The sequence below is a fragment of the Rhinatrema bivittatum genome, chromosome 7 (assembly GCF_901001135.1).
Source record: "Rhinatrema bivittatum chromosome 7, aRhiBiv1.1, whole genome shotgun sequence".
Classification (NCBI taxonomy): domain Eukaryota; kingdom Metazoa; phylum Chordata; class Amphibia; order Gymnophiona; family Rhinatrematidae; genus Rhinatrema; species Rhinatrema bivittatum.
In genome coordinates, this window is record NC_042621.1 from 276,790,943 (window position 1) to 276,809,279 (window position 18,337).

General features: G+C 40.0%; 1 protein-coding gene across 3 annotated transcripts in view; it reads right to left on the minus strand.

Annotated features, from left to right (window-relative positions):
- Window positions 1-18,299, minus strand: part of PCGF6 (polycomb group ring finger 6) — a 211,378-nt gene extending 193,079 nt beyond the window's left edge. The window contains exons 1-2 of one of the 3 annotated variants that reach the window (XM_029610296.1): window positions 17,862-18,297; window positions 12,974-13,073 (exon numbers count right to left, since the gene is read on the minus strand). In XM_029610296.1, the coding sequence (XP_029466156.1) occupies window positions 12,974-13,073; window positions 17,862-18,014 (253 nt within the window). In that variant the 5' untranslated portion in view covers window positions 18,015-18,297. Of the gene's footprint in view, window positions 1-12,973; window positions 13,074-17,861 lie in introns of all 3 variants that reach the window. The other 2 variants (XM_029610294.1, XM_029610297.1) reach the window with 2 other exon arrangements.
- Between the last annotated feature and the right edge of the window lie 38 nt (window positions 18,300-18,337).

The window sequence follows — 18,337 nt, forward strand, 5'->3', positions numbered from 1 at the left end:
CTAAGATGGCTCTCAGCTCCATTTGGTACCTGATGTTTGCCTTTTTTGATTTTGCCATGGTAAAGAGAAAGGGGAAGATGATTCTCGATGCGTGGATGAGACAATGATGTAAGGAAGAGGGCTTTAGGTTTATTAGGAATGGGAGGGGGGGCTTTTCCAAAAGGATGGGCTCTACCTTAACAGGGGTGGGGCCAGGCTGCTGGCACTTACTTTTAAAAAGGAGAGCAGCAGCTTTTAAACTAGATGATAGGGGAAAGCAGACAGTTGCTCAGGAGCGCAAGGTTCAGAATGATGTACATTTGAAGGATACTAGAACAGGGAAGTTAGGGCTGCCTAATAAAGAGGTTGCATAAATGCTAACATGGCCCAGGTACTGTTAAGTAATGAGCAGACAGAGTTGAAAGATTTCAATTTACCTTTCTCAATTGATAAGCAGGTTAATTTAAACAAAAATCCCACTTTGAAATGTCTGTATACAAATGCTAGAAGTCTAAAAAAATAAGTAGGGAGAGTTGGAGCATATAGCACTGGATGAAAAGGTAGATATAACTGGCATCTCTGAGACCTGGTGGAAGGAGGTTAATCAATGGGGCACTGTGATACAAATTATACTGAAATGATAGGATGGATCAAATTTGGTGGAGGGGAAGCACTGTACATTAAAAAGGGCATTGAGGCAAACAGGCCAAAAATTATACAGGAAACAAATGGCTGGATTTTAAATCCTCCGCGTGCATAAAATTCAGCCTTTACACGCCTGGCTGGGCCTCGCGCACGCCAAGCTTATTTTCAAAAAGGCCCGGCCAGGCACGTAAAGGACGGTACGCGCATACATGCTGGTCTTCCTGCATGGGGCGGGCCCGAACAGCGGCATTGATTTCTGTCCTGGCTGCCAGCGTGTGCAACTTACTTCAGGTTGGGGGGAAAAAAAAAAGCTAGGAACTGGGGAAGGCTGAGATGTGTCGCTGCGCGAAATTTGCAGAACAGTACCCCCCTCTTGCGCGTGCGGATTACAAAACCCGGCACACGCATGTTATAAAATCAGCACGTCCATGTGTACATGCCAGAAGTGCTCGCACATGGACGAGCGCACCTTTCAAAATCTACCCCAAAATGCACTATAGAATCTTTATGGATAGAAATTCCAGGTTAAAATAGCTCTGGATGTGTATTACCATCTGCCTGGCCAGAATGAACAAAAAACAGGTTAACAAATTAGGGAAGCTAACAAAATTAGCAGCACAGTGATAATGGGTGACTTGAATTGCCCATGTATTGACTGGGTAAATGTCACACCAGGACATGTCAAGGAGGTGCCGTTCTTAAATAAAATAAATGACTGCTTCATGGAGCAGCTGATACAAGAACCAACAAGAGGGGGAGCTATTTTAGACCTAGTCCTTAGTGGAACACAGGATTTGGTGCAAGAGGTAATGGTTTTGGGTCATTTGGCAATAGTGATCATAGCATGGTAAATTTGACTTAATTGGAAGGAGGACACTAAAGAAATATACTGCAATAGCATTTAACTTTCAAAATGGAGACTATGGCAAAATGAGGAAAATAGTTAGGAAAAAACAAATGCACAGCTGCCAAGGTTAAGAGTTTACAGCAGACAAAGACTGCTTAAAAATGCCATTTTGGAAGCCCAGACCAGATGTATTCCATGAATTACCAAAAGTGGAAAGAAGAATAAATGATTACCGGCATGGTTAAAAGGTGAGATCAGAGAGGGTAGTACACAGGGAGATTTACTCAAAAGATTTATCTGAATATTTTTGTAATAACTCACTAGGACGAAGCAATCTGAACGAAACAATATGCAATGTGCTCCTCAGTATATAGAGCTTTGAACAAGGCAGGATGCCCCTGCGTCGGAGCGATGAGGTAGGCGCTGGACAGCCGTTGCAATGTTTAACTTCCCTTTGCGAGATGGAGCAACATTTCACACATCAGCAAACAGCATAGCAGAAATAGAGTCCTTTTTCGGCAACAGGGTAATTTCAAAGAGGCTTTGACCACCAGACTTCTTCCTTTGGGGTATGCTCAAAGGAAAAGTCTATCGGAACAAGCCTCACACTATGGAAGATTTGAAGGAAAACATCCAACGTGAAATTGCTGCTATTCCCCCAGATATGCTCGCAGACATGTTCAGGAACATGGAGTGCCACGTTGAAATGTGTCTGGCAGAAAATGGCGATCTCTTCCAGCATCATATGTAATGCGTCAAGGTACGTAGCATATTTTTTGGTTCAGACTGCTTCATCCTAACGGAAATTACAACAGAATATTGGGGCCTCATTCAAGTGAATCTCCCTGTAGCTAAAAGAACATCTTTCAGAAAATGGAAAAGGGATCAAAATGAAGAAAATAGGAAACAGCATAAGCATTGGCAAGTTAGCTGCAAAGCACTGATAAGCAAGGTTATTCAACCAGGCCTTCCCAAGCTGGCTCATTAGGAATATTACTCTCACATTGGACCTTATGCCATACGGCACTCAGTGTTAATTACATTTATTTTTTATAAATTGTAATTTTATTGCATACAAACAAGTTACAATAAATGTCATGACATCATTGCAAACTATATTACAAAGTTTGATTAACAAAAAAAATAGTGTGGAAAAAAAACAAAACCAAAACCCATTGCAAACTAGAAAAAAAAAAAAGACTCCATGTTTTACCTAATTCTTAAATTTCTGTAACTTGCTTTGAGACCAATCCTGGCAAAGAGCGGAATATCAAATGTTTGTAAATAAATAAGAAAGGCAAAGAGAAAACTTGAAAAGAAGCTTGTAATGGAAGTTATTTTCAGGTACATTTCATGCAGAAAGCCTGTGAGGGAGTTAGTTGAATCAGATGATCAAGGGGTAAAAGGGATACTTAGGGAAGACAAGGCCAAAGTGAAGAGACTAAATGAATTCTTTGCTTTAGTTTTTACTGAGGAAGATATAAGGGAGATACCCATGTTAGAAATGATAATTAAAAAGCAATGATTCAGAGGAACAAACAAATCTCAATGAACCTGGAAGAGGTAATAAGGCAAACAAACTAAAAGAGTAGCAAATCACCTGGATCAGATTTACATCCCAGAATGTTGAAAGAATTGAAAAATTAAATTGAAGACATACTATTGGTAATTTGTAAATTATCTTTAGAATCAACCAAGGTACCTGAATTATTGGAGGGTTGCCAATGTAAGGCCAATTAAAAAAAAAAAAAAAAAAGATTCCAGGTTGATCCAGGAAACTATAGACCAGTGAGCCTGACATCAGTGCCAGGCGAAATTGTAGAAACTATCATAAGAACACAAGACTTGCTATACTGGATCAGACCAAAGGTCCAACAAGCCCAGAACAAAGTCACTAAACATATAGATAACCATAGTTTATTAGGACAAAACCAACATACTGTAAATGTATTCAAAGGAAGTCTTACTTCACTAATCTGCTACATATTTTTGAAGGTGTAAATAATTATGTGAATAAAGGTTAGTCAATTGATATAGTATATCTGGATTTCCATAAAGTGTTTGACAAAGCCCCTCATAAGAGACTTCTGAGGAAATTTAAAAGTCATGGGATAAGAGGCAATGTCTTGTTGTGGATTAAAAACAGAGAGAAGGGTTAAATGGTCAATTTTCTCAATAGAGAAAGGTGAATAGTGGAGTACCCCAGGATCTGTTGTGGGACCACTGCTTTTTAACATTTATAAATGACCTGGAAATGGGGACCATGAGTGAGGTGGACAAATCTGCAGATGACACAAAATTATTCAAAGTTGTTAAATCACAAGAAGATTGCAAGACTGGGCATCCAAATGGCAGATGCCATTTAAATGTAGACATGTGAAAAGTGATGCACTTGGGGGAAGAGCAATCTAAATTATAGCTACACAATGCAAGGATCCACATTAAGGGTCACCACTCAGGAAAAGAATCCAGGTGACATTGTGAATATTTTGAAATCCTCAGTGTGCAGTGGTAGCCAAGAAAACAAACAGAATGCTAGGAATGGAGAATAAAAGAGAGTATCATAATGCCTCTAAGGTTTAGCCAGGGCAAGCAGTCTAATGTAAAAATAAAGATAACTAATTAGGGAACTGAAACCCTTTGTAATAAGGAACAGTAAGGCTGAGGCTAAACACCCCCAACTAATATTTGTAAAGCAACACAATGTTAAAGAAAAGTTTCCTTCCTTAAGTACCAAGATGCTTATCAGGATCTCAGCCCACGTATACAAAAAATTAATTTTCAGGTTTCAAGCTTAAACTTTAAAACATAGAAAAAACAAAGCAAATATGAGGATTCCACTTAGACGCAAGTTATAACACATAAAAGTATAATAGCAGCTCCAGATATCTTCACTTGTCAGATAACTCAAATTAAAAAAATAAACACTTTCAAACTGGACAGCTTCAATTATACCTTCAGTTAATGGAGCTCTGCAGCACGGTTAAGCAGCCTTCCAGTTGCAGAGAACAACTGTGTTCTCAGTAACCATTTATCTAATCCTGAGGACCAATCCATCTTTCAGGGGTGAATTACTGGTTTTCCCTGCAGGTTCAATGCAAGGTCTCCTTATCTGTATCAGATTACTGTCATTAGTGCCCTCCATGAGGCCATCAGCACCTAGCATAGCATAGTGCATGGTCAGAAGCTGACAGAAAGGCAGTGGAGGAAGAAAGCACAGTCACTTCCTGTCCAGGGCTCAGAAATTAAGAGCTGTGGTCCAGTTTGAAGAGTTTTCCCTGAAGCTGGCCAGGGGTAGCATCTCCCTCCCACTCCCAAGTGCTGGTGCATCACCTTACTACAATTAAATTCCTTTCCTTGCTCTACATGTGTGCAAAAAAGAGCCTAATCCAGCTGTCCTGCATAACCTTTAGGTGTCACATTCCCTCAGTGGCTTAATAGAGCTGCTACAGGATCAATTATTATGATACCAAAACCCATTCAGTCAATCATACATTCTGCCCTAACTTTTCCAATGGCCTAAAAAAAAAAAAAAAAAAGTTTGTTGCTCTCATTTTGACTAGTCCAGCAACTGCTTCTATCTGGTCTTCCATCTAGCAGGCTGCCTTGTAGTAGATCAGATTACAATTTAGACATTCAGGGCGCTGAGAGGTGTAGTTTGTGCTAAACTTTGTGATGCGCCCTGCCAGACCACCTCATTTTCCAGTCTTTAGCCCAGTGGGGTGGGCTCCACAAGGCCAATTGGGCAGCAGGCTCCTATCTCCAGGCTGCCTCAGTGGCAGGCTGCAGCATAGGGTTGTGGTGGCGTCATAGGCTGCCTCACAGCCCTGCGGCAGCGAAATTGTTTCTGCTATATTATATTATAAGTTGCATCTAATGCATAGGACAAGGTTCCAAGTCTAATTCTACAGCTTAAGACAACTCAAGTTATCTGCTAACAAAGATGGAAGACTACAAAGCGTGGACTTTAGTAAAACAGCAAAGATAAACTGATCTGCTGTAAAACTGCAAGTGCATGCAGGCTGCAAGGCTGTTCTCTTCAACCAAAATAAGAGGTATCTGCTGGTAAAGCCTTAATAGTTCTGAATGAAAAGTTTCAGAGCCTCTGCCCAGTATGAAAATATATCACCCGTGACTGACAGGGACATGCTACTGAAAGGTATAAAGAAGTGTCACAAAATCTTCAGAACTAATATCATCCTGCTACAAGCAGCTTTGGTGCAGACTGATCATTTAAAGGAACTCTCAGCCCTTTCTGATCTACAAGAAGCAGTTTGGTCAACTGCTAGTAAGTTCTACTGTATTACTTGCAAAGATAATTATCAGGATCTTACTTTGTTTACATGCTCCCTTTGAAATCGCAAATAAATGCAAATATTTAAGTCTCTGTACAAATGTTACAACCTGATTGATATTGTAATTATAATAAAATGTTGGTTTATTTGGGTGATTTTGTGGTCACCAAGAAGTATTTGGTTTTATTTTAAAAAGTCTTATTCCCTAAAACCCCAATCCTTTATGTTAGTGGTTTGTCTGCCTGCCTGCTGTCCACACTTGGAAGCCCTGTGATGTCATGGGCAGATGAACAGACAAACATTTTCTTTCATTAAAGACACTAAAAATATTATGTTTATGATTAAATATTTTATTCATCTCAGATTGATCTTGATGGTGCTCCTTTAAGTTCATTCTGCCCACACAGCTAAGCTTAGAGATCACCACCACTAATCTTTGGATATGTGGAATGAATGTCTTCCATTCCAAAACTGCATGTACCCAAAGTATTTGATGTTATTAGCCTAGAGGCCCATATTACCACTGTGAACAATAGTTTTACTGCTTCCTTTCACAGACCTATATATTTACCAGTTCATAAGCATGCAAGTTAGCTTTCAAGTCTATATGACTTTTATTCAAAACACAATTTAATGACCAGTTAACTCAAAAAATGCATATGCAGTTATATATTTTAAATTATTCAAATGATATGCAACACTGTGTTGATCTTATATGGCAAAGTTTCTCCCACTTGGGTCACTCTTCAGCTGTCTGGATGCATACAGAGCACTGGTGAATGATCAGCATGCAATGCATGCACCAAACTGGGCTATAAGTGATGTCAGGGGTTTTTTTCTACCAGAAACTGTATGATATCAGAAGAGAATATGAACCATATTCCATGAATATTAGGACTAAGTATGAACTCATTGTATTCTTTAATTTTCATGAAATAAGAAACTTTAAATTCATGAAATTTAAAATTCCAAAGCAGAGAGTTGTTTTAATATTGTGCACTATAAAACTAGGTTTATTATTAAACTAGTTTGTTAAACTAGCTAAAATGCAGAAGTAATATGACAGGAATCAAAGATGTATGGGGTCTATAGAACTTACATGCTAAAGAAAACCTGGAGGTCCATATTCAAAAGCATTTAGCCAGCTAAGTCAGAAGTTAGTCAGCTAAATTAATATTTGGGCACTTATCCAGCTAAATTAGGGGTGTTCCAGGAGCTTAACTGGGAGGAGTTGAATTAGCCGGCTATGCCCGACATTCAGAGTTAGCCGGTTAATATAGCCAGCTAAGTCTGGTCGGACCAAAGAGCTGTCCTAAAGTTAGGTGGTCATAGTTAGCCAGCTAACTTAAGATAGCCGGCTATATTCAATAGTGCAGTTTCACTACTGAATATACCTCCAAAGTTAGCTGGTTAAGTTTATTCGGCTAACTTTGCTAGCCCGACTGTGTTCGAATACGGTTTCTGCTGCTGCTTTATAAGGTATGACGTCTTGACTGCAAAAAGAGTTATGTAAAAACTTAAGCAGGAGATATCCAAATCTGTTATTTGAATCAGAATTCTGTACAAATTAGTATTGCAGATGGAAGTGGCGATTATGGAGATATGTACTGAGCGGGCTTTCAGCATTATGCTTTGAACCATGTGGTTCAAAACACACCATTCAGGCTCTGGCAGGGAAGAAGGGAGGACGTGCTGGGGGAGCTGCAAGGCTGAAAATGATAGGAGCTGATGAGTGAGGAGATACGGGTGGGATGGGGGAGGGTAGATTGGTGGTAGTAGATGAATCAATGTTTTTCTACAGGGGAGGGTGGGTGGGAAGGAGAGGGGGAAATGTGTCATCCACGGCCAGCAATGTTTTTATTTTGAAAGGGTCCCCAAGCTCCCATGGCAATTTTGCCAATTCTACAAGGCCAGAAAGAGCCACAATCGTGGGGGACCAGGCACCCTGTTCATAAGTGTAAAACCCATGGGAGTTAATTTAGACATATTGCACTCTCCGTCCCTAACCAACTCACATATATTCTTCATTTCCAGATATCCTCCTTGAATGCTTTTAAGAGAGGAAAAATTTACCTAATAAAACTCTTCCAGATTAAGCCCCAGATATTTTACATTCTTCTTATTCCATCTGAAAGTACAGTATATTTTCCTTCTTAAAAGATCAATTTCTTCCTATGTAAAAGGTATAATTTCTAACTTTTGGGGTTTAAATTTAAAATCCAATAATGCTCCAAATTACTTTATCTATTAATACTGGTATTGAACATCTAACTCTGTCAGATACAATAATACATCATCCACAAACTGTGTAACATTTTCTCTAAGCCTTGAACAAATAATGCCTTTAACCATGGTAGATTTTCTTATATGTTCAGCTAGAGATTCAATAACCAAAGCAAACAGCAAAAGCGAAATGGGGTACCCTTGTCTGGTACTTCTCTTTAAACACAAAGCAGTCACGTGTAAACACCTTTCACCCTCACCTTTGCCTGGGAAAATTTGTATGGTACCCCCACTCATTTCTAAAAATTGTCCCCAAATCCAAGATCTAAACCCGTTCTTTCTTACCTCTCAATCCTATTGCTGATTTACCCTCCTCAAAGAAACTTTTTTTTCATCACCTTTGTTAGATACTCTAGTCTTTAAGCATATTTTGCTTTCAAACTATATACTTTAAAAACAAGTTGATTCTCTTATTTTCTAGTTTTGTCATATATCTTCTTTGAACTGTCTAGTTTTCACCCTTTTTTTCTATGCGCAGATGATATCAAATATCCTCTCATCGTGTTTCCAGTTTTCAAATTGTTTTAATGTCTGTATCTGGCTAATTGTTATGCATAAGAAGGTAAATGGAAGAACAACCTATTTGACAAAACTTCATACCTTTAAGTATTGCTTCATTTGAACTATCTACCACATTAGTTCTTGCGTATGATTTGTGGGACAGGGTAGAATGTAAAATCATTTTATAGGATTACATTTACACCACAATCAACTAAACCCAGATCTTTCATACTGTTATTTAAAAAACTCAGTAAGCCTTGTTCCTTGAATAAATTTTTCCTGGAAGGCCTTACTTTATCATTAAATTCATATAAAATCACCTCCTATAATGAAAATGTCCTTTCCCTCCTCACATAATTCAAAGAATCTTTGAAAAAAGCCTTTAAATATTTCATTAGGAGCATAAATATTTAGCAAAGTTACCTGAAACCCATTTAATTTGCTTACTAGTGGCAGGCATCTTCCCTCAGAATTAAATTTTCCTCTCACAATGAAAATGTATTACTTTAGTTATCAAAATTGCAACTGGTTTTTTTTTTTACCCCAGCATAAAAAGATGAAAAACCAAACATTCTCCAATCCAATTTATGTTTGAGTTGAAATCTCTCACTTGCCAGTGTGACTCCAGAAGGAAGATCATCCTGCTTTCAACTGTTGCAATTGCTGTAGTACCTTTTTCCACTTGACTGGGTGATTCAGCTCTTTACATTCAATGTACACATTCTTAAGACCCCATCATTAAAGAATCATATATATGGACAAGCATGTTTAGTTCTAATTTCACATAGCATTACCCCTCACTGGGTTAAACTGTTACAGAGAACCCCTCATATAACCAAAGATACTTTACCCCCAATGAATTCCCCCACCCCCAATTCTCCTCATCCCCTTTAACATAAAAACATCCCAGAATTTCCCTCTTTTATTTAACTCAGCTAGCCAACTTCATCTACCTGGTAACCCTCACCTCTTTGCTCATTAACTTACGATTTTTAAAACCAAATGCAAATCCATCACTTGGTTTTGTTTCAAACAGAATGAAACTACCACCCATTACCCATTCTCTGCACCTCAAAATTTTGTTTTAAATTCTGTTTCAAACTATAAATCAAAACCTGCAATTAGTTTAATTAGCGTAAGAGGGACAATAAAGTTCCCATCTCCCCATTTTGACAATCTAATAGAGTTTGCATACATCAGCATCCCACTCATTTTCTGTTGGCCCTCCTTTTGATTTTCACTCTCCTCTGCCTTATGTAGTTGCCTGGCTATTAGATGCTCTCCCTCTCAATCTTTATTCAATTCCCTGTCTTGGGTACTACAATCCATTTCATTACCTTCTTCATCATTACAATTAGCACTTCCTAGAGAGCTTCCAAATTCCCTTTCAATATCCCCAATTGGTCTTGCTGAAGCCACAACCTACAAACAACAGGCTATTTGCCCTATCAGAGTTCCTCAGGGACTGAGAACCACTATGGGCGTTGCTTCCATTTTTCCTGCCAGTACTCATGTCTGATCGACAGATATTGCAAAGTGTGCATGCAATCTCAGGTAATCTGATACTTCTTCATCCAGAGTATTAATAAAGATCCTTGCATCCTCTGGTGAATGAAAAGACCACCACATATCCTTCATGTTGACAAACAGTTGTGCCGCGTATGCAAGGCGAAATTGCAATGTTTTCTTCTGCAACAGCTTTAACTTCCCCATATACATTTTCTTTTTTCACTGTCTCAAAACTGTAGTCAGGGAAAACATACATATGGAAATTTATACCGCAAAATGTTTCTTGCTCGTTATAAAAGCCATTCTTTAGTTTGGAAATGATAAATTTCACAAGGAAAGCACATAGTTTTCTACTTGCTCCTTGATGAATTCCTGGAGATCTGTGCATTCTATGACAAATACTGACACCCCCTCCTCAAATGTTAAAAAGTTCTCTCAAAAATTGTTTCATTAAGACAAAGACATTAGTGCTTTCTGGGACACCAATAATTCTCATTACGTGCTGGTAGGACCACTGAAAGACATGTTCCAATAGATCCCTGGTGTCACAAGATTGGAGAGGAGAGATTGTGCTCCCATTTCACAAGACTGGTACAGAGAGGAGGCTGAAAACTACAGGATGGTCAGCCTCACCTCAGTGATGGGAAAATTAAGAGTCTCTGCTGAAGGAAAGGATAGTGAACTATCTACAATCTGGTGGGTTGCTGGACCAGAGATAGTATGGATTCATCAGGGGAAGTTCCAGTCAGACAAATCTGATTGATTTTTTTTTTGATTGGGTGACTAGAGAACTGGATCAAGAGTGCTGGATGTGATTTATTTGGATTTCAGGAAAGCTTTTAATAAACGTGCTACATAGGAGACTCGTGAATAAAATAAAAACTCGGGAGTTGGCACCAAGGTGGTGGAGTGGATTACAAACTGGTTGACTGACAGGAGTCAGCATCTAATGGTAAATGGAACCTACTATGAAAAGAGAACCGTGTTAAGCAGAGTGCCACAGGGATCAGTTTTGGGAGAAACACTGCAGAAGGGATAGAAGGTAAAGTTTGTCTATTTGCAGATGATACTAAGACCTGCAACAGAATGGACACGCTTGAAGGAGTAGAAAGAAAGAAAAGTGATTTAAGAAAGCTTGAAGAGCGGTTGAAGATTTGGCAGCTGGGATTCAATGCCAAGAAGTGCAGTCACGCATCTGGGGTGTGGTAATCCAAAAGAGCTGTATGTGATGGGGGGTGAAAGACTAATGTACACAGTCTGAGAGAGGGACCTTGGTATCATAGTGTCTGGCGATCTGAAGGCAGCAAAGCAATGTGACAAGGTGATAGATAAAGCCAGAAGAATGCTGGGCTACATAGAGCAAGGAGGTGATAATACCCTTGTACAATCCTTACCTAAAATATTGTGTTCCATTCTGGAAACCGTATCTCAAAAAGGATAGAGACAGGATGGAGGCTGTCCAGAGAAGAGAGAACAAAAATGTGCAGGGTCTCTATCACAAGACTTATGAGGAAGGCTGTACGATCTGAACATATATACTCTGGAAGAGAGAAGGTGTAGGGGAGATACAATATAGACCTTCGGATATCTGAAAGGTTTTAGTGATGCATGAACTTCGAAACTTTTTTGTTGGAAAAGAAACAGTAGAACTAGGGGGTCATGAAACGAAACTCCAGGGGGGACGACTCAGAACCATCATCAAAAAATATTTCTTAATGGAGAGGGTGGTGTTTGCTTAGAATGCAGAAGAGGTGGCGAGAACAAAAACAGTAAATGAATTTAAAAGGAAATGGGGTAAACTCTGTGCATATCTAAAGGCTAGAGACTGGAAATGAAGAAAAGGGTGCTTGGGGGTAACCTGCATGGAGCAGCAGGGGGATTACTACCCTTAACTAAATAGTCTTGATCCTTTTGACATAACTGCAATATCACTCTCCGCTTTGGTGGGTAGAAAAAGGGGAATTGGATTCAGATGATAGCCGATGCTGGGCCCAAACTTTTATGATCCAGGGTACTGAAACACCAACATTAGGGAAAAAGCTGCTTCTATGGCCAGGTCCAAAAGCAAAGCAAGTCTGATTTATCAAGAAGGCTGCTCACCCCATAAAAGTGTTGCTAGAAGTAATTTTGTTATGGGTTTGATGGTTTCTTCTTTTCGATTGTAAATATTACTACCCTTAAAATAAGGCTTGAAGATAGTAACTACCGCTCTGTGCAGGCTACCGTAAGAAACTTGCTGGGCAGATTGGATGGACTATTTGGCCTTTTTCTGCCATCATTACTATGTTACTTGATCTATCCTCCAGGACAGTAACTTTATCCTGGAGTGCAGCCACTTGCTTGTGCAGCTCTACCAATGCGTCTACAGCTCACAACTCCCAATCTTCTAAGTCTCCGACCCCACATTCCAGCTCCTCCACTCTAAGATAAATTATCAAGCTTTTCATTAGCCTCTGCAACAGAATTTTTTAAAATTTGGATGTCTCTACCAAAGTCTGCTCTCAAAGTTAGTATCTCAGATAGTATTTTGTCAGAAAAAGAATGGTTGACATTAATTTGCAGCGGGACTGGGGCCAAGATCTCTGCACATGAGGTTACTGGCTGTCTGGCCTTTCCTGATTCTTCGTAGTAATCTGTCTGACCTGTTTTTTCTGCCATGTTCCTTGTCCATCTGGATGTCATTATATCTCTGTGGAGTAGTAGGGTCGCCCGATTTAGTGGGATTTACCAAAAAGTTACAGACTGAACTGTAGCCCTGAGCTTCCATTCCCATTAGCAATCACCAGCACACACACACACCCTTATGTCTATTACCAAGATTTCAAACTGGGTCTTTAACAATATAGGTTAAGCAGCTATTTATAACACTTCTATTTAAATGTTTCCTTTATACCAAATACCAAACAGTACTTACATGTGTGGAGGCATTCTGTGATGGTTGTAGCATCTATGAGGTAACCTTTGCAAATAGAACATAAGATGTAGGCATTCAGCTCCGACAGATTAATCATGCGCTGCAAATATAATTATAAATTATGAAGAAAATACAGAGTACACTGTTACAATGATACAAAATATCAGTATTCTCTAAAGCAAGGCTCTGCAGGAAAATTACACCTGGAAAATTTTAAAGCAAAAAATTACATTTTATAAGTGTGTTACATCATCTGATTGTTCTGAATTGTCTTGCAGCTTAGGCACTAACATTAGACACTACTGTAAGAGCAAGAGTAGTTCTACAGCACCTATGAACATAAGAAAATCAAACGTAAGAAATTTGTTTGATATTCTGACAAAATTGTTTCCAAAGTTTTGTGTGAGAAAGTAAGAGTCCTCTTATAGGGCCTGAATAAGAATTGTGGAATAACCTTATTAGTTGCAAAATCAATAATTAAGAAAATGAAAATAAAATAGACCTGTGAAATCAGGGCCAGTGCAAGGGGATTAGGCGCTCTAGGCACCTTCTGACTTGCGCTACTCCCCCCCCGCTTGCAGCCCTGACTCCAGGGATGGGGACCACATGCCGCTACTCCATCACTTGGGTGGGCGGCAAGAACTACTCTTGCCGCCCACCCAAGTTTAAATAAAATAACTAGGGTTGTGCATTCGTTTGCAACGAAATAGGGAATAAAGACGATATTTCCTATTTCGTTGCATTTCAGGGGGCTGACAAAACGAAAGAAAAGCCACACAACATTTCATGGGTTTTCCTACCATTTTTGGGGAGGGGTGGGGGGAGAAAGGGCACATTTAAAAAAACAAACCAAAAACCCCAAACCCACCCCAACCCTTCAAATTTAATTACAAACCCCCACAGTCCTGACCCCCCCCAAGACTTGCCAAAAGTCCCTGGTGGTCCAGCGGGGGTCCTGAAGCGATCTCCCCCTCTCGGGCTGTCAGCTGCCAGTAATCAAAATGGCACAGTGGCCCTTACCATGTGACAGGGGCTACCGGTGTCATTGGTCGGCCCCTGTCACATGGTAGGAGCAATGGATGGCCCAGACGGCCCGAGAGGGGGAGATCGCTCCCGGGACCCCCGCTGGACCATCAGGGGTTTTCATGAGTCGCGGGGGGGGGGGGGGGGGGGGAGGAGGGTGTGTGTGTGTTGGAAGGGTGGTATAACAGGGGGGGGAAGGCAGGGGCTGGGCAGAATTTTGAAGAGCACTTTTTGACCCTTAAATTCTGCCGCCAGAAGCGGCCACCTCACCCTGCCTCATTGGCTTGTGAGTGCCCCCTAATGGTAGGCACCCTAGGCCCAGGCCTGGCTCGCCTAGTGCTTCCACCAGCCCTGTGTGAAATTAAGCAATACTCCAAAAATCTTCTGTAAACCTGCAAGTAAATAAGACAATGCTAAGTGCCTTCAACTATCTGAGAAACATAGTTCTCATAAAGCTTATCAGTACTCTAACAAGCCCCACACCACAACTCAGCAACTCCAGCATTACATGTCTAAGAAAACACTACTGCTCAGTTTTGTGATGTGGGCAAATTGTCACTATAAAAAGATTGATTATACTGAGACTATGAACCTATCACTTTTAATTAAATTAGAAACGAAAGATTGTTATGGGTTCAAAAATCCAGGCTTACATAGAAACATAATATACGATGACAGATAAAGACCATATGGCCTAGCCACATGTCCTCCTCAGTTTTATAGCCTCCCCCTCAGAAATCCTCTGCACTTGTCTCATGCTTTCTAGAATTCTCAGAGGCCATTCTCAAACAATGAGCAAGCTTGAAGGTGCTATATATACTCTTTCACCAAAATCTCAGATCTGGTAGGATTTGTACAGTAAACAAAAATAATGTGTCCTATTCTATCCATTACATTGTATCAGCATGGAGAGGGAAGAGCAGAGTTGGAAGAACAACTATTCTTTACCTTTTTCATGGAAGACAAATAAAATCGGGAAACTGTTAACTCAAAATGACCAAGACAGTCTTTACTGGAGCCAAACTCAGGGTATGCACCTGACAGGGTTATTTCACAGGTATGCAGAGATCTGAGAAGCAAATGACAACTGCAACCCATCTTGAGACAGAGCAATTTCTGATGTCTTCAAAACTATTTGTAAGACCAAGCAGTCTGGCTTTATTTAAATAAGTCTGAATTGCTCAATTCAATCTTTTCAAGTGAAAAACATAGGCAAATATTGGACTTTTAGTACTTAATTTACATGCATAAACCCCAATTTTATGCAAGCAAGTGGCCTTTTCAAAATTACTCAGGGGGCTATGCACACAAAAGCAATTTTGTGTGTGTACCAAAGAGGTACTCCAGGGCGGATTTGGGACACTGACAAGAATTTGTGAACTCTTTCAATTTCTGAAAGTATTCACATACATAAACGTGCACAAAGTTACCCCTGCTTCTGAACAGGTATATGTCAGCACTAGTTCTATACATAGCCATGAATTTTCAAAGCAGATTTGTGTACATGAATCCGCTTTGAAAATTCACGCTGAAGTCTGTGGGTAAAACGTACCCGCAGACTTTAGCCTATGCAAAATGTCAAAATTCAGATATAATACCAGGTTTGACCACATTCTTTGGCAGAAGATTCCATTCATTAAATACGCATTGACTGGAAAAATACTTTCTAGAATTTATTTTAGATCTGTTACCAGTTAGTTTTAAATAGTCCTAGTATTATTTGAAATGGTTACTGCTCCCTAATAACTTGTTCATGCCACTCATGATTTAGTAAACTTGCTTGCTGATGAGTGCAACACTTGCTGTTGAAAACTCTGGGCAGGATAAATCCTTTACTTGGCACCCAGGGGCACAAAGAAAGAAGTACAGAGATGACCGTTTCTGCACTACTCCTTTCAGTCTCTATACAACTCTTTCTCCCTACCAGATAACTTTCATCTGAGTCCAAGAGTTCCAATGTGTGGGAACAAACAGCTCTTATATCCTGCTTCTTTGCAATTAAACCCTGTTTCCGTCCTTAGCATCAATAATATTACAGCCTCAGCAAACAGAGGAACTGTGGTCTCCAGCTTCTTTACTGATAGCTTGGTTAGATGACTGAATAATATTTCCAACTCAGATTCATTTTCTTCATCAATATCAATAAACCAATAGATAAACTTGACTTCATATCTTCTAGTAAACCCTCTTTTTCTAGTGGAAGCTCTATATTTAATGTAATGGCTTTTATATACCGACGAACGTTGGAACATCTCATCGGTTTACAGATAACAAAAATTTAGCAACAGGCTTTACAATTATTGCATGATTATATGAGGAACAGTTAAACCATTAGTTTTAACATATAACAAATTAGTCTTTACAAGTAACAAATATCTAAGGAGGTTACGTAATTAAGGTTAGCTAAACTTGGAGGAGCAGAGAATTCTGACAATTGGTAGGGAAATCTATTTATACAGAATTACTCCTTGCATCAAATTCCTTATTTTCCTCAGTTGTATAAATTAAAGCCAGTCTTTTATCTCCCAGAATATACAATTCTGCCCCAATATTTAATCAGAACTTAGTCCCAGATTTAATACTTCCAGAAAACCTCTTGAATACTTTTTAACTCCTTATGCAGCATCTGAAGAGTACTTCCACTCTCTTTCTCGATTCTGTTAACCCCTTGGTCAGCATCTGATGAGCACTTCTTACCCCTTATGTAAAACTTCTCTCAATAGCAACAAAGTTTTTGTTACTTGTTATGCACCTTCTTTGTTTCTCCTAGTAGTGGACTTTACTGGAATTTGTAACATCTCTGTATCTTTCTGGATGAAAGTCTTCCCAAAGTTTGGTGTACTGACTCCCAGGAACCATGCAAAGTGGAAACTTAAGCAAGAAGGGTGGAAAAACATCCATGCCTCCAACAGACCAGAGAGCTCAAAACAGTTAATGCAAAAATATTTGGTTTTGTTCCCCCCAGGTGGGAACATACAGAAGTGTGCTGCTTGCATATCATTCCATGGATTTTAGTTTGGATTTTGTTGGAGTAGGAGCCCTTAGGCTCCTGTCTTCTAATTTATTTCCTATAAGTAAAGAAGTTCCAATTTAGGGGTCAGCCTCTTTTTGACTCATCTACCTGACTTTAAAAATTATTTGGATTCTTTTAAGCCACTTCTTGACATTCTCCTGTGAAAGCCCATTACCCTTGTTGAGGTGGTTCGGGGCATCCCTGCATTCGAGGCTGGATTTTATTTTATTTATTTAGAGCTTTTTTTATACCGGCATTCAATATACAATCACATCATGCTGGTTTACAGGAAACAGGGGGAGTGATAACTTTGAACAATAAACAAGTGTTGAGAGGCAAAGAAGTAAGTTACAATAAAACAGGGGAAGCTGGAACTAGGAGAAGAAGAGTAGAAGGAATTATTTAAGCAGTAACAAAGAGAGGATATGAGGTAAAGAAAACCTGCTTGTGCTGTTTCCTAACGAGCATACAAAGTGAAAGTGACAGTGACCTACAGCAGAGGAAGAATCTCTCTCTCTTATTGCTACACAGAACCTCCCCAGCTTAAATGGTACCCTCCTTTAGTAAGAGGAAACCAAAAAGTCCCTTACACTGTATCTTTAAGATACCGTATATTACAGAGCACAAATTTAGTTTCACTTCCAGTAAAAGTGAAGGCATTCACCTGAATGATCTAACTACACCATTTGAAAGCTGTGAAAAGCATTTCTGGGGGAAAATTGAGGGAAGAAGAGAGAAACTATTGTACATATTGGGGGGGGGGGAGGGAAAGGCGACGAGAGTCGTTTTGCCTCAAATTCTCGCCAAGCGAGCCGAGCAAAGAGCCCCCTCTACCTCACGGAATTACCTTACCTCGTTCTCGCTCCCCTCCTCATTCCCGCTGGACGGGTACCCGGCGCCATCGAATTCGAACTGCGCAACGGCCGAGCAGCCAGACGTCCCCAAATCCAGCTCCTCTTCTTCAGTAGAGGACCCCGATACAACCGACCCAGCGTCACCCTCCATCGTTCCAGTCAACTGTGCGCGCGAGGCCACAGGTAGACAGAACGCAGGCGTGATCAACTACCCCGTGGCCTAATGGGAAACGTAGTGTCTGGCGATGAACTTATAGCCACCGGCTAAGGAAGTGGGGAAAATGCACTTCACGGCCCAACTGAACTTTACCACTACTTTATGGAACCTACGTCAGGCGTCTGAAGCTCTCCATTACAGTAGTTACCAAACGTACAGCATATCAGCCGTAGCAATTTTGAGCAATAAATGTAAAAGAGTAAACAGAGGGTCTCCTAATCGGAAAGCCGTAATTGTTAACGCACTGTCGCAAAGTA